The sequence below is a fragment of the Pteronotus mesoamericanus genome, unplaced genomic scaffold (genome assembly GCF_021234165.1).
Source record: "Pteronotus mesoamericanus isolate MK-2021 breed Mesoamerican mustached bat unplaced genomic scaffold, CSHL_Meso_final scaffold_54, whole genome shotgun sequence".
In the NCBI taxonomy this organism is placed as follows: domain Eukaryota; kingdom Metazoa; phylum Chordata; class Mammalia; order Chiroptera; family Mormoopidae; genus Pteronotus; species Pteronotus mesoamericanus.
Genome location: NW_026555321.1, coordinates 27,029,676 through 27,051,555, shown reverse-complemented (window position 1 = coordinate 27,051,555; position 21,880 = coordinate 27,029,676). Strand labels below are relative to the sequence as shown.

At 44.8% G+C, this 21,880-nt stretch overlaps 1 protein-coding gene across 1 annotated transcript; it reads right to left on the bottom strand.

The window, feature by feature from the left end:
• Positions 1 to 249: 249 nt before the first annotated feature.
• TRIM42 (tripartite motif containing 42) lies at positions 250 to 21,207 on the bottom strand. The gene is made up of 5 exons (XM_054595086.1): positions 20,867 to 21,207; positions 17,642 to 18,339; positions 12,497 to 13,320; positions 8,920 to 9,144; positions 250 to 336 (listed from the first exon to the last, which is right to left on the bottom strand). The coding sequence occupies exons 1-5, from the start codon at positions 21,205 to 21,207 to the stop codon at positions 250 to 252; spliced, it is 2,175 nt and encodes a 724-aa protein (XP_054451061.1).
• Between the last annotated feature and the right edge of the window lie 673 nt (positions 21,208 to 21,880).

The following is a 21,880-nucleotide window of genomic DNA, read 5'->3' as shown; positions in this document are numbered from 1 at the left end:
ATAGAGACTTGCTGACCATTTTGTATATTAGTTTCATAATCATGAGCAAACTGCAAGCCATGACATCAGGCATTTCCTTTTATTAGCTCTTAGAGGACTCCTGCTGAAACAGCTCAGAGGTCCTAGGAACATCGTCTGCAACCTCACTGAAGAATGTGGTGAGAAAAATACATATACATATGTGCGTGTATATATGTGTCTATTTTGTGATGGGTCTCTGAGGTTGCTGCCTGCTCTTGGGGGGAGGGCTCAGAAGCGCTTCTGGAGGGCAGACTGGATATTCTTCAGCAGGCCCCACTTGGCTCGGTTCTTCCCGTGCCCATCTGGTGTTAACACCTGCAATCAGAAGCAGAGAGCCATGGCGCCGGCCGCGAGGGCAACAGCAGCGGCCCGGAGCCGGGCCCCTGCTTGTGTGCCAGATACTATGCGCATCATCTCATCAACAACTCATGGCAACCCCATGAAGAAGGTGCCACTGGCCCCTTTGGTAGATGAAGAAACGGAGGCTCGGAAGGATTGGGTAGCTTTTCTAAAGTCCCACAGCTAATATGTGGTGGGATTGGGATTTCACAGACCTGGTTCCACTTTCTTTAAGGCACCTCGTGTGCATGAGAGCTGATGACAGCGTTGGGGCTGTGGCCCCAGATGAGCTTCACCCTACAGCAGCCCTCTGGGTCCTCCCTGGCCCCTGGAAATCGCCCCTGTCACGGCTCTTGTTATTTGTAAATTTCAGCGACTTTGATTGATCCTCTTACCAGACCATGAGCATCTTGATTAGAATGTGGGGAAATGATAGCCCTTGATCTCTGCCATTCCAATATTGGTTGTGGTAAAAAGAAGTTTCTTAGAAAAGTAGATGAAAGGAGAGTAGAACCATAATTTGTAAATCTGGCAGTTATTTCTCTTTGATGTTTCATGTTCTCTTTGACTGTAGTGAATTGTTGGTGATGCCTAGACAAGACAGACTGCATTGGGCATCAGGACCCCCGGGAAGTCTCACTTACTCAGCCTGGGTGTGGGTCTCCATGCCTTACCTTGAAGGTGGTGGATTTCTTCACATCTCCTCCCTTCCCAATACACACTCACTGAAGAGGCATTTAGGGAGTGAGGTTGAGAGACCCCAGGATGAGAGACAGCCCACTGGATCAAGGGGTTCTGTCTAGATGAACCAGGACTCATGGGACAGATGGGGTGGGGGTGTGGTTTGGATGGCAAAGAGCTACGGTTGTACAAAGTACAATGTCTATATACAAAGCCTCTAACTTTTTGTGTTTCTATTCAAAAGGAAAGGGGAAAAAGAGACACTTATTACCATTATATTCTCTAGTTTTTCACAATTTATTTTCAGTTTTAGAGAAAACTGGGCTTCATGCAGGGCAATATCATATACATGACACTGGATTGCCCTTTGCCAGATAAAAATGGACATAACACACAGAGATAACCTGATAAAATTAATATAAATAATGTAAGATGTACACAAAGCTATCGGGACAATGGGGAAGGGATAACAGTGTTGTGAAGGGGTGGGAATTAGCTCATAAAAAAGAAAAGATTTGAGTCCCACCTTACAGAGAGTGAGGGTCTGCAGAGATCATGCCTGTGCGCGATGTGTGAGTGGGGCAGTGGGGAATGAGGCGTGCCTTTGAACAAGCGGGTCAGATGAAACAGTGCAGAAGAAACAGAGACCAGAACTTGAGATACTAAAGAAGCTGAAATAATAGTTGACATCTCCTTCCCTGCCCAAAATGCTCAGAAAGTTTTCCAAATGAATTTTACGAAACTTTTAAGAAAGATTTGTTCTAGAAAATATAAAAGGAGCAAAAGCGTCTTAGTTCATCCTGGAGAACATTATGCTAAGTGAAATAAGCCAGTTGGAGAAAGACAAATACCCTATGATTTCACCCATGTGTGGAATCTAATGAACAAACTAAACTAACAAGCAAAACAGAGACAGACTCATAGATAGAGAGCAGATGACAGCTAGTAGGGGTGGGAGGTGAGAGGATAGAGGGATTGAGCAAAAAGGAAAAAGGACTCATGGACATGGACAACAGGGTGGTGATTGCTGGGGGGAGGGGATATAAGAGGGTTAAATGGTAATGGAAGAAATACAATAAAAAAAGAAAATGTGAATTCTGGGTAACTTTTGAGGAGAATATTTTAAAAGCACATTGTAATCCTTTCCATATTGGGGGGACCACTTTGTAAAGTACATATACTTTGTAAAGAATCAAATTCTATCTGGAATCTTTTTTTTTTTGTAATTTAATTTACTTACTCCAAAATTTACATGAAGGAATACAGTTTTGTGATTAGCTAAATGAACCTAAAAAAATAAAGAAGGATAATGGATAGACTTACTTTAGCGGATCATCCAGACATAGTACAAAGCTGAGGTTAAGGAACAATAAAACTAGTGTAGTATTCACTAAGAACAAATAGACCAACGGGATACAATAGAGAACTCAGAGACACACCCCATATATGGCTGTTTAATATAACATCAAAGTGGCATTTCTACTGTATACTAATGGAGAAGACATTGCTTGGAGAAAATGATATTGGGAAAACTGGCTAACTACTTGCCCCAAAGAGTGTATCCCTACCTAGTTCTGCTTACAAAGGTAGATTGTGGATGGATTAAAGTCCTAAGTTTGAAAGGTGAAACTGTAAAGTTAATAAAAGAATATGTGGGAGATTATCTTTGTGATCTAAACATACAGGAGGACTTTTTAAACAAAACTTTAAAAGGTCAAGCCACAAGGAAAAAAAACGATGACTTTGATCACATCAAAATTGAAGATCTTTGCTGTTTCACGAGCAAAGTTAACAGACAAATGTCAGAATGGAGAAGATATTAGCAATGTCTAAAACCATTATCTAGATTCTATAAAGACTTCCTGCAAATCACCTAGAAAAAAATGCAATTGAAAAATTGGCAAAGGATATTAGCAGTCTAATTACAGAAGTGGAAATCCTGAAACCTAACTAGCATATCAAATAAAATTTAAAGCTCTAAGGAGAGAGCACTTTATATCTATAGGGCCAGCAAAATAGTAGAACGTCGGATCATGCCAAATGTAGGTGGGGCTTAGAACATAAGGGCCCTCATTCATTCCTTACTGAGTGTGTGCCTACTTGATGCGCATATAAGCGCATCAAGTAGGCACACACTCTGAGACCCAGCACTTTCGCTCCTGGCATATACTGGCAAGGGCTGAGTGTGTCCTCCCAAAACTCATATGTTGAAGTCCTACCCCCCCATACCCCAGAATGTGACTGTATTTGGAGATAGGCCCCTTAAAGAGGGGATTAAGTTAAAAAGAGCTTATAATGGTGGGCCCTAATCCACCCTATTATCCTAACAAGAAGAGAAAATTTGGCCACAAAGAGACACATCAGAGGGGCCTGTGCATTGAGAAAAGGCTGAGTGAGGACACAGGGAGAAGACGGTTGTCTGCAAGCCAAGGGGAGAGGCCATGGAAGAAACCAGACCTGCCAGCACTTTGATTTTGGACTTCCAGCTTCCAGCACTGAGAGAAAATAAATTACTGTCATTTAAGCCACCCAGTCTGTAGCATTTTGATATTGGCAGCCCTAGCAAACTAACATCTCTATCCCACTCACAAGGTGTCATGAAATAGGCTGTGCACTACAACGTTATTGAAAATCACCTGGGCATCCATCGTGGCTGAGCAGACAGGTAAAATGTGGTGAGCGAATGCACCTGGTGGAGTGTGAGGCCGCATTAGAGTAAGGTAGCGATTTTGCGATTTTCAACCTTTCTCATCTCATGGCACAGATAAATTAACTACTAAAATTCTGCAGCACACCAAAAAAAATTTTTTTTTTTTGCCAATCTGACAAAAAAGTAGGTATAATTTTGATTCATTCACACTGGATGGTTATTGTTGTGTTGGCTGTTGTCAATTTTTTACTTGACAATCTTAAGGGAAAAGAGGTCAGTGCCCCTGACTAAATACTCAGGCTGTGCATGCCTTAAAAATGCTTGCAGCACACCAGTTGAAAATCGCTGGAGTAAGGGAGTAAATGCGCATAACAACATGAATGGATCATAACAACACAGGGTTTAGGGGAGAAAAGGTAAGCAAAGTAAGATATGTAACACAACACTATTTCTGTACATTAATAACACACAAAACAATATGCATCACGTAAGAACACATAAAAGCAACAAGATACACATAAAACATATTAGAATGGATGTCCAGGGAGGAATGTTCATAAAAGGGAATAAATACATAAACAGAAAAAGGGCCTTGCACAGGCCAGTGTTGATAATGGACCATGAACTGAGGTGTATGATTAATTCAACCTTCTGTATATTAGGTTATAAAAGAATAGGTCTTTAGTCTAAACTTCATTCCCCACAGGGTTCAAGCCCATCTGCAGGGCAATCCCAATAGAGTTCTATTCATATGAAGGATCAAGGACTCTGGTGGGGGATAGGTTTGGGGCAGTCATTCGGAGTGTGACCAGTCACTCAGATTGTCCTCCAACCCCAATCCCTAAGATGTGTGTCTCAGCCTAGGCAGAGGCTCCACAGTAGGGACAGAGGATAAACCAGAATGGGCATTTTATAAAACCGAGGTACGGTGCCCGGGAAGGCCAGGCAGCCCTGATCTACGGCTGGGGTTCCATCCTCAACTCAGTGTGAGCAGGAAGGGGGCAGCGCGGCAGAGACTCAGGGTTGCCAGCAAGACTACTTGCTAAGCACATGTCAGACATGGGGTGGGGGCCGTGGGGGACTCCAGATGGGAAAGGAATTGCAGAGCATGGGTGGTAACAGGGGGGTGCATTTCCTCAAGAGCTTTAAGGAGAGACCCAGAACAGTATCAGTTTGAGGCTATTGTTGGGCCTGAATTTTACTTCCAAATCTGATGTAACCTTGGTCATCTGATTGACAGATTGTGGTAGACACAATAATGCTCCCTAAAGATGTCCATGTCCCAATCCAAGGAACATGTGAATATGTTAAGTTACATGGCAAAGGGAAATGAAGTGGTTAGTCAGCTAGCTTCAAGGTGGGGAGATTATCCTGAATCACCAGGTGGGTCCAATGTAATCATGAGAGCCTTTCAAAGTGGGACAGGGGGCAGAGAAGAACCAGAGAGATGGCAGTGTGAGAAGGATGCAGCCTGATGGTGCTGGCTTTGAAAATGGAGGAAGGGGCCACAAAACAAGGAATGTGAGAGGTTGCTAGAAGCTGGAAAAAGCAAAAAAAAAAAAAAAAAAAAATGAATTTTCTGTTAGAGCTTCCAGAAGGAACACAGCTCTGCTGATACCTTGATTTTACCCAGTAAGACCCATTTTGAATTTCTGATCTCTAGAATTGTCAAATAAGTGTATTTATGTTGTCTAAGTCACTAATTTGTTACAGCAGGAAATGAGTGTAGAGATAGAAAGCTATCTTTGTCATGGGGATGCTTCTTGGAAGTTAGCTGAGATTTGAAGCCAAGGGGAGGCAATCCAAGTAAGAAGACTATTTTCTTCTAACTTGTGGGGATGGTGGTCAGCAGGCACACTGAAGACAAGAGGATGAGCAAGAGGGGAAACTGAGGCCAGAGTACAGGACTTGCCTACGAACAAATTTTTCCATTCCTTCAAAAATATCAAGTAGGATCTTGGATGTTAGAGGCTCTCGGCTGGAGACTGTGGGCCAAGACAGGTGAGTAAGGCCAACACGTGTCTGTCCTCCCGGATCTTGCAGCCTGGTGGCTTTGGGGTTTGGACCCAGGCACACCACCCCAAGTCTAATGTTCTTTCCAATGTATGATCTTGCTTCTCAAAAAACCAGGCCTGGCTCTCCCTGCTGCTGGCTCCGACGGCCTTCTCCCGGAGTGAGGAGCCAGGTCACCGGGGCTGAGCCTGCCCTGCATCCAATTATTGTGTACGACAAAGGGCTCCTTCCTTGGATGAGACCTAGCTTCCCATTCAACTCCTTTGAGTACATGAGGCCAGGCACTGTGTCTCTATGAGCCTCAGTTTCTTCACCTGTAAAGTGGAAGCTGTAACTCCCTGCCTACCAAGTAGTTGAGATGAGAATGACAATTAATACACAGTGGCTGAAAGAGAGCAGGCCTTCAATAAATGGGACCTTTAAAAAATGTTCAAGTTAATTTTCATGCTCCATGTATTATCCTTCAAATAAAGTCCCTTAAAAAAATCAACAAGCCCCAGACTACACTAAACCAAATACAAGAGGTACTATTTCACTTCCTTTACAAAAGCACTTATGATAGAAATATTGCATTTTGGAGAAGAAATGATCCTGCTGCCTTGTTAAATCATTTTAAATGAAACCTTTCAGGAATACCTGCGCAGGACTGATGCCAAAGGAAAAATATTTTGATTTTATGGGAAAGAGTTGGAGTCATTACTTTTATGAAACTTTATAAATGTCATTCAAGCACACCATCTTATTTTCATTTTCTACTGAAGCCTTTACTTATGCAAATCATGACAAACGTTAAGGAAACCTGTGTTTCCTCTGGAATGCTAATCTCATCACAGAAAGGGAGAAAGAGTTACTTCTGAAGGAAAAATCTATACTGTAGCTCTGTGGCTCTGATAAAAATGAAGCTCCCAAAAAACCCTCATTAATTAGTGCTTTGCTCATTTAGAAATTGTGTTAAAAAAACAAAGAGACTCAATGAGTTTCATTTCCAGGCAAGGAGTGCAGATTAATCGCTGAAACACCATCTCAGGGGGGATGTAATTCTTGGCTGATGGATAAGACACTTAAGAGCTTTCAGGCAGCTTTTGCTACTTTGCAATTATTAATTTTGTCTGTCAATTTATTTTTTCACTCTTTAATTTAGACATTCATTCATATATTCATTTGTTTGGTCACATTTTCACTCACGTGTTCACTTAATAACCATTAAGAACCTGCTATGTGCACAGAACAGCGGTAAGCATTGTGGGGGAAAGCACGACGAATTAGACAGGACTTTTGTTCCCAAGGAGTTAGAGTTTAAGAAAGGATGACAAAACTTCTTAAAACTTCCACTTAAAGCAGACATACTTCAGTCTTCCAGCCCTATGCCTGTTCCTAGCATTTAAAATGACAAAAGATAACATTGGGAAAAAAATTTAGTAATAGCATTGAGTGCTCTTCATGGGCAAGACATTTTTGAGGAATTTTTTAAAAAATGAGAGGCAGATGGTGTTAGATTGAAGGAAAAATCCATGGTCAGAAGGACAAGCTGCAAAATATGGTAGCAGCTGTGGTTGTTCCAGGCCCCGGAGGGAAGAGTAACAACAAGAAGGGACCTGGGGCAACTGACTGTCAGGGTCGCTGGCTGGGGTGTAGCAGGAGGAGCAGTCCTCATCCCACTTCCTCCCCCTGTGAGTGTCTGACCCTGGGGGAGGAGGAAGGAAGCAGAGTAGGACCCCAGGAGCTGGCAATCAGGATGGAGTGGAGAGCCCCCACCCGCAGGAGGCTTGCTAGGGGAGAGTGAGCACCAGCAAAATCCTGTGCCCACTTGACCTCATGCTTCCCTGCATCACTAGACGTAGCAACCAATCAGATTCTCAGATTCTCTCCTGCAATCATTTGACCAGAGGCAGAGTGTCACTAGTCAGAGAGAGAAAGAGGAGGAGGGGGAGGAGGGGGAGGGGAGGGGAAGGGGAGGGGGAGAAGGGGAAGAGAGATTGGGACTGAGAGAAATAATGATTTTCCAGTTCCCCTGGTTATCAGATCAGAGGTATGTCCTGGCTGAAAGTGGTCTCATGAGACTCCCCTCTCTCTGTACCATAAATTTCCTTTTTGAAAAATTTTTATTTTTCAATTACAATTGATATTCAGTATTACATTAGTTTCATGTGTACAATATAGTGGTTAGACAATTATATAATTTACAAAGTGATCCCCCCAATAATTCAACTACCCAGCTGGCACCACACATAGTTATTACAATAATATTACAATATTATTGACTATATCCCTGTGGTTCTTTTGTAACTACCAATCTGTAATTCTCAGTCCCTTCACCTTGTTACCCAGCCCCTCCACCCTCCTTCCCTCTGGCTACCCTCAGTGTGTTCTCCGTATATATGTAAATCTCCCTTTTCAAAAGCTGAAATGGATGGACTTACTCTCTTTTTTTCCTAAAGAATTCCTGATTGAAAGACAGTCTCCTCTGACTCCAAAGAATACCATCATTGTTTTATAGCAAGATAACTCTCTACAGTCTTGGTATTTTTCTTCTATTTCTCCTCTGAATATCAATAAAATCTCACACACACACACATGAATGTATGTCCCCTGGGGGTATATAGAAGAATCAGCCTTGCATTACAAAGAAGATAGCAATAATCTTGTACCTTGTTTTTTTGGAGTCCATCCTGACCTATTCAGTGGCTCTCTCTTGACTTTCAGATAAACAACAAGCGAATATTTTTTAGCATTACTACATTCTGAATATTGCATGTGACATACTTAACAAAAAAAAATTGTTGTTTGCCTGAGTTTCACATTTAATTGGGCATCCTGCATTTATTTGTATTTGTTAAATCTAAGGGCCCAATCCTTGCTTTGAGTTACCAATGGGGCTAACACATACTTCTTTTTCTTTTGTCCTTCTCACACCACAAATGTTTACTAAACCCTGAGCTCCCCGAAGGTAAGGATTATGTCTTATATTCCTCTGATTCTGTACATCCTAGCACATGTTTTTCTTGAATCAAACTGAACTAACAATTCTTAGGATGTATTTGCAAAGTCGGTTGAGGCCAGCAGCCCTCACTTTAGTCCTGAGTTAACAAGCTTTCTGGGATCAGAGAGGGCAGTCACATGCACAGTGGGCTCTGTGGTCTCATGATCATCCTAAAAGACCTGCACCCAGAGCTGACAAAGAAAATCTGTCAGAAACTAATGTGTGTGCACAGTACCTTGCAGACGTCACTCCACTGCCCGGGACCATTATCATTGACGGCTCTGACTTTAAACAGATACTCAGTATTGGGGGTCAGGTTGTGCAGCTCCAGACTCTGCTGCGTTATGTCCCGAACTTGTCCACAGAGCTCTGTCCGCACGTTGTTGGGAGGGGAAGTAATCAGTTCGTAGAATTCCATCTCAAAAGAGTCCACATCTTCTGTTGGGCACGTCCAGTAAACCTATGAAGAAATGAACGTGTGGGTGTGGTCCCAGCACTCACCTTTCAGCTTTCTGTCCCATAGAGATTTGTGTCACTGACTATCTGTTGGGGGAGGTTAAGCTGATCCCACCCCCTTTAGCTGCTGAAGACTTTGAATTAGACCTTGTGTAACAGTAATGAAAGGCTGTGTGATGAGGCCTGACAAGTCGCTGGTAACATGTTTCAAGAACAGAAAGATGCTCCTCTGAGTTCTGTGACTGTCAGTCCTCATGGAGGTGACCACTGTCCTAACACCACTAACCAGAGTAACTACCATTTATTAAGCACCTATTATGCATCAGAGTATGTGTCAGGCATGCTTAACTCATTCAGTCCTCACAACCCCCGGAAAGGAGATTTCATTATCCCATTTTACAGCTGAGGCTCAGAAAGGCTGCCTTTAACAAATCCCAATAATGGAACCATAGAATTCTAGAAGATGAATTACAACCCTCTATTTCATATACAAGAGGATGGAGTCCCAGGGAGGTGAACTGACTTACTCAAGTAATAGAGAATAGATGTTCATACTCAAAGCATGCAATATCAAGCCTTGGGAAGAGATATATTAACAAGTGTCAATTAGCAGATTGTGCCTGGCATATAAATATTTTATAATAATTGTATTTTTAAATAGATATTGTGTGCTTTATTTAAATTTTAATAAATTTAAATGTTACAATGTTTATAAAATTAATTTTAATTATTCTTTTTTTTTTTTTAAATAAAGAGCAGACATTTATTTCTCACAGTTCTGGAGGCTGTGAGGTCAAGGCACCTACAGATTCAGTGTCTGGTGAGGGCCTGTTTCCAGGTCCGTAGACATCCTTTCTCTCACTGCGTCCTCACATGGCAGAGGGGTCAAGAAAGTTCTCTGGAGTCTCTCTCTATCTCTCTTTTTAAAATTTTTATTGAATTTATTGGAGGGACATGGGTTAGTAAAATTATATAGGTTTCGGATGTATAACTCTATAATACATCATCTGTATGTTGTATTGTGTGTTCACACCTGAAGTCAAGTCTCTTTCCATTACCGTTTATCCCTCCTTTACCCTCTTCTACTTCCCCCACCCCCTTTCCCTTTGGTAATCACCATCCTGTTGTCTGTCTATGAGTTTTGGGTTTTTTTTCCCCTTGCTTTTAAAACTTTTTATTAATTTATATAACAATAAATTTTTTTCTGCTTATCAAAACAAACATACTATGAAATACTTAGAAAATACAGAAAAAGTATAAGAGAAAAAAATAAACATCACTTATAATCCCACAATTCAGTTAATAATTATTATTTCTTTCTAATTTTGAATACATGCAAACACAGAAATATATGTAACTTGGATTATATTGCTTTGATTCCTACTTTATATCACTTATTATATATTTTAGATTTCCCTACATCATTAAAAATTCAGTAAAGCACCAATTTAATAACTGCCCCACAAATGATTTAATTCTTCTATAGTTGAACATTTAGGTTGTTTCTAATTTTATTCTTTAATAAGTAATGGTGCAATGAACACTTTTGGGCATGAATCTTTGAATTTTTATTAATTTCTTTGGGAGGGATTTCTAGAAATAAAATTGAGTTTTTATAAAAACTATTTAGGATTTTTAAGATATATTATGGCAAATTATTAATTCCAATTTTAAGGATATTTTCTATGCCAAAAGCCTATTTGAGAGATTTCAGCACAGACTTTGTCTTCTGTGTTACTGAGCACTATGATTTCTTGGGTGAATTCCATTCTGTGATCCTAAAATAGGGATCAAGGATATTTTTACCTCAAATACCACTGTATGGAAGTAAGTTTAGGTGTTCTCACTTGACAGCCATGACTTGACTAGGTTTTCCTGCACTCTTTCTTGAGCTCATTCAGGGACAACTAGTAGGTGATATGGGTGACTGCTCTCCAAGCCCAGGTACAGAGCAGACGTCACCATCCTTCTCTTCTAGGGTACGATCCTGCCAATCTCCCAGCAGGTCTGAGTTGTATAGAGAGGAGACCTGATGTCATCTTGGAGCTAAAGTCACATACACTACAGGCTTTGCTGACCGAGCATCATTTGGAAATGCAGCTTCAGAGGCTCAGTTGTGTTCATCTCTTATGTGAAGGGCAGAGATGCTTTGCTTTGTCTGATGGCCCATGGAAGGGTATGCTCCATGTTGCTGCATAAGATCCTTCTTAGTGTTAATTAGAGACTCTAAAACACAGATTTTGATGTCTCAGGAGAATGGAAAAGTAAAGTCTGGGTTGTGTCTGGCTGTCATTTTCTTGTTTGAAGACCCTTGGTACAAAGCATGGCCTGCCGATGAGCAGCAATGACAATACTTGGAAGTTTGTTAGAAACGCAGAATCTCAGCCCCACTGAGGCCCATTGAAACAGAAACTGCATTTTAACAAGATCCCCAAGTGCACATTCATATTTGAGCACTCCTAGGTTAGACTTCAAGGGTGCTAAAACTGTCTGGAAGCGTGGTCTTTTTATGGGGCCAAAAGACGGTCTCTGCCACCGGAAAGCAGGCCATGGACTGGCCTCAGAGATGTCCCTATAGAGAACCCTAAGACGAGAGAAGACATGCTCTAATAGATTTTAGTTGCATGTTAATATTTTTTCTTCCCTTAACTTTAGTACTCTACAAACAGTTCTCTGTAGGTTCAGCCGGATTTGAGAGGAATGTTTAGGGAAAGGCTATTTTTCTCTGTTAGGCCAAGAGTGTCAAGTAGAGGTCATGACCCTGAAGCCAGGTGATGGCAGTTGCAGAGATCTGTGGGGGACCCACTGTCTCTTTCCCCGCAAAAGCTGAATCTTAGGAGATAAGAATTAAAATGCCTTCGGGGATTAGCCTCTCAATCTTTCCAAATCCTGGAGAGTCTGGATATTTTCTTTAGGAATGGTAGCAGTTTAAAGGAATCATAGCTGACAGACAATGGAACCTGCGCTTCTAATCCCATTTTCTGGGTCTCTCTACTATTGTAGGCCTTCCTCTGGGAAACATTACACTTTTCAAGAAGTCTATCCAAATTATTTTGCTTCTCTTATTGTGTTCTCTTTCAATAGAGAAACTGCCTTTGAAGTAGGTTTGGGGTTTTCAGGTGTATTTCTGACTACGAGTTAAATACATTGTTTGCTTTAACCCAGTCTTGGACTCCTTAGACTTCAGGAATGTATACCTTTTGAATGGGCTGACCGTAAAGAGTCCAGAGAAGCAGATCTGAGTGACCAGACCCTAGAGGTCAAAGTGGTAAGTGCAGTCTTTTCTGACTACCTGCCTCCATTCCATACCCCACACCCTCCCACCTTCCCCCCAGAGCCCAGAGCCTTTTTCTTACCTTGGCAGCTCTTGGATACACCAAAGTCTGGTAGATAACAATTGGGCCTGGTGTTTTCACAGAGCCATCATTGAATGAGTACCAGTTGTGAAAGCTGCTGCTGTTCTGCACAGACTGGTTTTCTGTCCCTGCACTCCAGTAGGTGTAGAGGCCATCTGTGGTTTTGGCAGGTGAGGTGGACTGGGCTCGCCCATAGGCCTCTAGACCCACCTTGGCCTTCTCTCCTCCGATGGTGTTGAAGGACAACAAGGAAGAGCTCCGCTGGTATATCTGCTGATTGCCGAAGCTGTGGGTGCTGAACGTGACCTTTCTGGCAATCATCATTTCTGAGTGCGTGGGATAGGGGGAGGGCAGGGAGTCCCCTGAGGAGCAGACCTTCTTGGGTCCTGTGGGGAAGAGCTCATGGATGGCACGGGAGAGCTCAGCAAAGTCCAAAGGCATGTTGTGCAAGGAGTGTAGCCGGAGCTGTGGGTCAGGCCGGTAGGTGCTCTGGATGCCATCCTCGATCTGTTCCACCAGAATCTTGGCAGATTGCAGGAACGCCACCTGGCCGGTCTCCTTCAGTGCTTCCTTAGAGTAGGCGATCAGGCCATCCATTTCGTTCACTTTCATGGTTGTGATGTTCACATATTTTTCAATCTCCTTCTGCCTGGACACTTCCAGATTCTCGATCTGCTCCATGATCAATTTCTCTTTTTCCTGTAGAATGCCGCGCAGCTTGAGAAATCCATTTCTGATCTCTCTTCGCTTTGCCTCCTTGTCAGCTTTAAAGCTGCTTTTTAAAATGTTGAATTCCATTAGGTCATTATCAATTTCATATCGGACTGAAAAACAACCAAGTTAGTTACATCAGTTAAAGTTTTGCTCTCATCAGATGTCAAAGCCAGTAGTAACTGGAACAAATTACCCTGGACTCCAGGGAAATGAGTGGAGAGGGAGGGAAGGCACTAGTAGCTGGGCTGAAACATGCATTTTATAAAATGATTTATGAAATGCATTTGGCCTCTCTCAGTATACTCCTCTCTTCCTCCTTTCTAATACTTCCCTCAGATAGAACAGTTATCCTTCCCTGGCACCTTCTGTTTTGTAACAATAATCCCTGTGACCTTGGGTCTGAAGTTGGAAGTTCAAGGCCGCCCTTGATATTAATTTTCAAAAACCCAGCTCTAGAGAGCAGGGCTGTTCTTTCGCACACCTTTTCTTCTCTCCTGGGGACTCTACTCTCTCTGGTTCAGCTGGGCCCCCTCTCTCGCTTTTCCCCTGCTTCCTTTAAATTAAGGGTCTGCTATTATACTTCAAGGAGAACCCAATTCATCCTGCATCCTCTCACATGATATCTGGATTTAAGTTCACTTAGTCATTCAACAGACACTGACTGGATACCTGTTCCATGGCACATGGCATTCTAGGCACTGGGATTACAGATATGAATAAGAGAGGGCACCGAGGTTCAGGACGCTCACAATCCAATGATACTACAGCACGGGGGACACTATTATAGGGGAGCATGTGGCATGTCTCTATCTGTGAAATGGGCTCCTTTGTTGGCTTCACAGGGACTTAGGCATTAGGTAGCGATTTGAAGACATGTGGCTTATTCCAAAGTAAGATCCTCCCCATGAAAGGCCAAAGCTGTCGCAAATTGATGAACGACAACTCTTACCCAATTTTACTCAGGAGTGGGGGTGATCAAGTCTTTTTTGCACTTGGTTCTTAACGTAGTCCTGGGCCCATGGTAAGCTGGACCTTTGTGGTTGGTGGTCATTGTAACAAAGATACACATTTGAGTAAGAGGAACCCTAGAGTTCTGTCAGACCCTCACGACAGGGACCATGGCTGCCTTGGTTACCACTATGCCCAGTATGCGTAGAGGTGTTTGAAAGGTGTTTGTTGAGTGAAAGCCATTCTGTCCTGTTTTCTAATGTCTTTGGGATGCATATCAGCAGCGTTACTCCCTGGCCTACCTCCTGAAGTCCCCATCTTCCTTGCCCACCTCCTCCCTCACACTGGCCCAGAAAGGATGAGGAGGCAATGCAGATGAAGGCTAACAGGACACTGCCAGGTGTGGCTGCAGCGGTGCTGAGAAGTGCCCCCTGTCCTCCCCAAAGGCAAGCCCTACTGTGACTTATGACAGGGGACATTCTACTTTATGTATTAATTTCTTTGACTATTCAATTGTTACTCACTGTGAAAGATATGTGGATGGGATATTTCTTGGTTTATTAGGCATTAGTTAAGCTTAAGTAAAGTTCTGAGAAGTAGGACAAAATTTTCTTAGATGAGGAGAAAGAGGCAGTTCCAGGAACAGGGGAGGGAGGAGGCCAGAGCACCCTTCCCCTTACAAACATGACAACTTTGCAAGAGCTGGTCTTAGAGCAAAGTCAAATCAAAGTCTCTTTCAGGCAATGTGCTTATAAATAGCTATTATTTATTAAACATGTGTATGGACCAGATCCATTATGTTACCTGTATTATGGATCATTTCCTATATTATGATATATTACACATATCTTTCTATGAGGAAGATATTGTTCCCATTTATAGATGAGGCTACCAAGGCCCAGAGAGGTTAAGCGACTGTCCAGTGTCACACAGTAAGTAAATGGAGAATCCAGGGCCTGTCCCTAATTTTTGTGTAACTCCAAAATTTGTATTTGTAATTGCTCCAGCTTTGGTTCTCAGCCCTGTGTGAGTACAAGAATTACCTGGGGAACTTAGAAAAACCTGCTTCTCTTGGCCTCACCTGCTGAGATTCTGAATTGGCCTAAGTTGGGGCTCAGGAATTCAGGGGAGGAAGTTTGCCGCCAGGTTTAGAACTAATCCAGGGAATCTTCAGGGGATCCTTTTAAAAATGCAGATTCCCATGTTGTCTGGATTAAATGGCACCTGAGGTTGTGTGTGTCTCACAAAACTCCCAGGAGATGCCAGTGCTGCTGGTCCTGGTCAGGAAACTCCCCAGCCTGTGCCAATGTGTAGCGGGGGTTGACACCGCAGCTTAAAATGCTTGCCTTCTCTCCGGGGCCCAGAGTTTCTCAAGTAGTATTCTTTTTAAAAATTTTTTTAAATTTATTTTTAGACAGAGGGGAAGGGAGGGAGAGAGGGAGAGAAGCATCAGTGTGTGGTTGCCTCTCATGCACCCCCTACTGGGGACCTGGCCTGCAACCCAGGCATGTGTCCTGACTGGGAATCAAACTGGCAGTGCTTTGGTTCGCAGGCCGGCACTCAATCCACTGAGTCACACCAGCCAGAGCTCAAGTAGTGTTGTTAGACTGCTTGCTTTTGAATCACCTGGAGATCTGCTTAAAATGCATATTTATGGCACCTCCCCAGAAAGTGAATTGAGTCCCTAAGAAGTTTGAACACTGGTTAAATTTTTTGTTTGCTTCCTTAGCAGGGATGGACAGGCTAAATTCTCTACCTGTATCTCAGTGCATATGCCATTGAAGGTGGCCCCTGTCCCCCTCCCAACAACTAAGCTCTCCAGAATATTTACTGGTGTCATCTATCTCTGAATTGAACTTCACTGTCTGACGTTCAGATGCTGTGAACTCTGAGAAAACTACCCTAGGTTCCTCCTGTGTTAAATGTTTAGCCGTGTTATGGTTGTTACAGCGGCTGCGGGCAGCAGCCAGCCCCTTCCCCAGGCTGAGGCTCCAGAGTCTCCAGCTCTGCCCGGGTAGGGGGTCCCGCTTGAAGAAAACCCTCTAGGAACCAAAGAGGCTACCCATTCACTTGGCATTGTGGCTCTTGCAGGGTTTCTTTAATAGAGGGGCTTCTCTGGTGGTGGTTCCAATGCTGAATAAATGTCAATTGATGAACGATGTTTTCAGGTGTAGGGTAAAATCAAGGTGTCCCCAAAATATTCATGCTGGTGAAAAGCCCTGGGCGACACACTTAGCAAAGCCTGGCTCTGACCCACCTTCACTGTATAATGGGGTTCTCCTGTGAAGCTCAGAGAAAAACTGCTTCCCTCACATATGTTCAGGTGTGTTTGTACCACGACACCGAATAATCTGACAAAGGGAAATGGTTGGGTTGATCTGGCACCTTGGTCCCTTGACCGTAGGTCACTCCTTAAGGAAAGAGACTGCAGGTGTGGGTGGTGCTTGGTGGTGGTTTTCAATACCTCAATCTTTAGATTCCGGTCACTGTTTAGCGCAGAGTAGATCGTCAAATGGATGTTGTGACATTAACGTGGGTGTGGAGGCCAGAGTGAGTCTGCCATTTCCTAGCTGCCTTTGCCAGTTGCTCCTTGGGACTCCACTTGTCTTATCCATGGAGGGAATTTTAGTACTTGTGCTGTAGGATTACTGAGGAGAGTAGATCTAATTCTTCTAAAAGGGCTGGACAATGGAGGCCTCTAACAATGGAGATATTCCTAGGGGAAAGGGACCCTGAATGATTCCTGAGATCCTCATGTCTGATCAGGCACATGCACGCCCAGAAATTGCACGGCTGTTTGCTAAACTCCATAAATATTGTTGTACTGGGTTCCATCATGGAAACTAGGGTCAGTTTCTCTTATAGAAACTAAAACTACATTTTATGTAACCAATATAAAATAACCATGAGCAGGCATGCAGAAGAAAACCAAGCTGTTGACCAATATGTTTTTGGCTATTTCTGAATCTTCCTGTTATGTGTTTACTACCAGCTCATTTACTTTGTGGTTTGCAAGTTTTGGGAAAAATCCATCAGGGAAAATTTTAAACTGAGGTAATTCTCAACACTGACTTAATCGTTTCCCCCTGCAAATTGGGAAAGTACTGCAGGGATCTAATTCTAGTGGTAAAACACCTTAGAAAGGCTCACGAAACTTCAAGATACCGTAGGATCAAACTCTTCATTTTCCAAAGGGGAAAATGGGACTTAAGGTCATGAAGGTTATTACTAGGATTATAGAATCCTTATGGACGTCTTTTGAGTCAGATCTTATTTTTTATTTTTTGTACTCTTCACATAGAATAACTCATTTAATCCTCACAGTCATACAATGAAGGAGTTACTACTATTTATCCCCATTTTATGAGAAAACCAAGGCACAGGAAGCTTCACTGGCTGGTGGTAGCTGCCAGGAAGGCACACCAGGCCAATGACTTGCAGCCTAGCTCAGTGCTTTTCTAGGGGGAGAGAAGGGTACCAGACCTGCTTTGAACTTGGCAATGGCGCTGAAGAGTGCGGCGGACCTCTCGGAGCAGGCGTCAATGAGGCTGACCGTGTCGTGGCCGTTGTGTAAAGAGGTCTTGCAGAAGGTGCAGAGCAGCTGGTTGTCGTCGCGGCAGTACTCTATGATGCGGCTGGACGGGTGGTGGATGCAAATCTTCTCATCCTGGTCCTCGGTGCTGGTGTCCACGAAGACGTGGTCCTGCATGGCCACGTCCGAGTGGAAGGTCTTGAGGCAGTCGTTGCACAGGTTGAGGCGGCAGGTGATGCAGCGCTTGTAGGCGATGCGGCGGCTGCCGCAGACTTGGCAGGTGATGGGCCCGGTGGAGCGGTCGAAGCGCCACTTGAGGTAGCCGTGCTGCTGCATGTAGCGCTTGGTGAGGCGCCCGCGCAGGTAGTTCTCGGGCAGCTGCATCTTGTGGCTGTAGGGCATGCAGTGCGAGCGGCTGCACACTGGGCAGATGAGAATGAAGAAGTTCTCGGTGACCTCTGCGTGCTTCTGCAGCCTCCGCAGGCACTTCTCACACAGGCTGTGGTTGCAGGGCAGCATAAACGAATGCAGGCGCAGCCGGTTGCACATGGGGCACGAGAGGTGGCCGATGAGCTGGCTGTTCGCTGGCATCGTCTTCACCTCATCCACCTGGGTATCGCTGCTCCCGATGCGCAGGGCGGTTTTGGAGCTGAAAAAGAAGCAAACACCGGTTGGGCTTCGGGGGGCGGGCTCCAGAGCTCGCTCCATTTCCCCATTTCAGAAAGCTGCAGAGGGCCTCTGGGAGGCAGGCCCTGTGATGGCCAGGACTGTGGAGGAGGTGCCAGGGTCTCCGGCTCCTAACCCTGCCTCCACTATCTTTAGACTGGGTGACCTCAGAAAAGTTAATGACCCTCTATCTGCCTGTTTCCCCATTATAAAGTTAGGACCTATAAGTAGAGGGTTTCTTGAGAGGATTACAATGGAATTTAATACCTGCACGGTGGTGGAGAATCCCTGGAACTGAGTGCTTGTTGTTTTTGAGCAAGAGAAAAGCAGCTGAGGCTGGCCTGGCACTCCCCACCTGGCCTGGTGTTCTGCGGACCGTGGGAATATCCCAGAACACCAACACCAGGCAAGGCCATTCTGGGGCTCTGATGAAGCAAAGCAGAAACAAGGCCACTTCATCTTTGAACTTGGAGAAGAGTGAGAACATTGTCCAAACCACACAAATGACCAAACACCCCCTCTCCTGGTTAATGAGAGTGACTGCTGTGTTTTCACCAACTGCAGCCTTAGGCTCCCTCTGTTCTTCCCTGCTTCTAGACTAGGTATATTAAGACACCTAATAGCAGATTTATCCCTGCATCCTCACCTAATATGAACTGAAGACAGGTGCTAATGGCTCAGGGAGCTGGGGTGGAGGTGAAAAAGAAAGTGAGAAAAAGGGATGAGTAAGGCAGGGAGGGATGAATGAACCTGAGTGGGACAGGAAGAGCAAGATGCTGAGCATAAGTAGGGGTGAGGAACAGGGGAGGCTGTGGTTCAAAAACCAGGGGAAAGGCCAGATGGAAGATAAACCTCCGTGCACCCAGAGCCAGCCTCCTGACACTTACAATAGCATCTCTGACCACCTGAAAGGCTCAGGCTTAGACCTGGGCGTTCACTGCCTATGGTCCCGTGCCAGCACCGTCGCCTAGCCCAGCAGCCTTGCCTTCTTGCTGAGACGTCTGGCCTCTGCTCCTCTGTTTGGCTTTCACCTTCTTCCAAATTCAGGCCTGTTTTCCTTGCACCAGGGTTCTTACTGTATCACCTCGCAAGTCTCCTGACTTTCCTCCTTTTACCGTCCAGGCCATTCTGGATTTTAGAGTCACTGGGGGGTGGGATGCGAGATTTTACAATTCCAATGTCCAGGTGGTACTCCAGACCAATAAAATCAGAATGTCTGGGGATGGGAAACAGGCATCACTATTTGTTAAAGATCCCCAGGTGATTCCAATACAAAGCAAAGTTTGAAGACTGCTGACCTAAGGCATCTTCCCAGAGCACCAATGCCATCCCTCCTCCGCTGACGTGGCCTCAGGGACTCTCCTGGCCGATGCACAGAAAATGGGGCAGCAAGAAGGAGAGAGAAGTGTGGACACCGCACCTTAGAACTTCTCCCTCCAGAACCTCTGGGTTCTCTATTCATGCAAAGACCACGAGAGGTCCACGAGCAAAGACTAACTTTTATTAAGCATCTACTAAGTGCTTAACTGCAAGGTGCATCATACTCATCCCCCAAATTCACTGAACCTTTGCTCACAGAATTGCTTTTCTGACCTTGTAAGTCTTCAAACCTGCCTCTCCAAATCCTGTAAGTGTTGAGCTTTGATCTTTCCCCCTCGAAGAAGCCCATCTCTAATACTCCAGACTCCCCTCATGTGTGGCATGAAAAGGCTGGTGTGGTCAGAGCAAGAGGAAATATATTTGAAGTCTGATAGAGAGGCTCAGTGCCCCCAAAGAGTGATTGAAACCCTCAGGGCCATGCCCTCTGGATGGGAACAAAGAAAATGCTGGCAGGAGTGCACAGCTGCCTGGGGCCCTTTTGTAGGTGATAGGGTCAGCAGCGGCCTGTGGAAGTGATTACTTTTCCAGTAAGAGTTGCAGACATCAAGAGTTCAGAGGAGGAAGAGGAAGAGCAATTTACATTTTTATGTCACATAACATATTACAAAGCACATGCATTAATCCTCATGCCCACTGATTCATGGCAGGTATTGTTCTCTCCCTTTTGCAGGAGGACATTTTAAAATTAAGAACACACACACACTGGGTTCAAATCCTGAGTGCATCTGACTGGCTGCATGATCCTGGGCAACTTTGCCTCCAAGGGGCTTTCTTCCCTCTGGTAGGGTGGGCACGGTACAAGGGTCCCGTGGGGGTCACAGAGGCCATGCCTGCTAAGTTGCTTCAGCACTGAGTACTAGCTATTACTGTTTTGCACAGGTGAGAGAGTGACACTCAGGAGAGCACAGTGCTCAGTCACAGGGCGGCGGAGCTTGGATTTGGAAGACAGGGCAATATGTGTGTTAAGAAGTGCTTAGGACACAATTCCTGTAGAACTCTTGGCCTCCTGTTTTCAGACAGAAGAATGGACTTGGGGCGGGATCACTGACCTGCCCTGTGGGCTCCACAGCCAGGAGGGGGCCCCCAGTCTCCTGAGCCAGGGAGGCCCACACAGGGTGCCCTATACTTACGAGGTGCGGATGGTCCTGAGGCGGCCCTTGCGGAACGTGATGGTGGCATTGCGGCAGCAGCGGCTCTCGTAGTAGTAGCACTTGACGTTGCTGCTGGCCGTGCAGCAGCACTTGCAGTTGGGGTCATTGGCCCAGGAGCAGCAGCACCAGTGGCAGTTGGGGTTCTCGGCACAGGTGCAGTGGCAGCACTGGCAGTCCCGCTCGTCCTTGTAAGGGCAGGGGAAGCAGGTGCAGTTCCGCTCGGAGGTGAAGATGAACTTGCAGCACAGACAGGAGAATAAGCGCGGACAGCACCTCTGCCACGTGCAGCACGGAGAACACACACACATAGCCGTCTCCATGGCTCCAGCATAAGTGTCACCCGCCCTCCTTTCTCAGAATCCTGCTGTTAGCTCTCCTGGGATGGGTTCCTCCTCCCCCTCGGAGGTTGCAAAAGGTTGGCTGTTATGAGGCCTTCACAGGCCGTGTCCCTACTAGGAAGCTCATGGGTTGGCATTGACATATATCAGCCTGAGGCCATTTGCTTATGTCACAATCCCTGTCTCTCCACCATATCTCATCATGCAGGGTAGGTGGGAGGGTGAGATCTGGGGGTTAGAGGCAGGTGGGCTGATGGACACCTCATGCTTCCGAACCACCAGCTCCAAGGAGTGTGAAAGCAGTGAGCATCCTGGAGGGTTAGCTGACCACTGGCATCTTTCGAGTTCTGAGGTGGATTTTAGAAGCTATTTCTCCCTGCTTGGTGCTCTCCCTGCAACTTGGGCAAGTTGACTTGAGGCCACGTCTTTGTAGGCTGAAAGGTCTGGCTATGATTAATTGACATGATGTTTTTCTCCTCGGGCTTTTTCTGCGTCGATAGGACTATTTATTGAATGAACAAAGCATGGTGTTTACAAATAATAGAAATGACACACTTACAAAGAATCACCAGTTGGAGAAAGAATTAAAGGGGAAAAGAGAGATAGGTTCACTTGACACTTTTTCAGTAGTCACTGAGTTCGTCAGTTGTTGCCT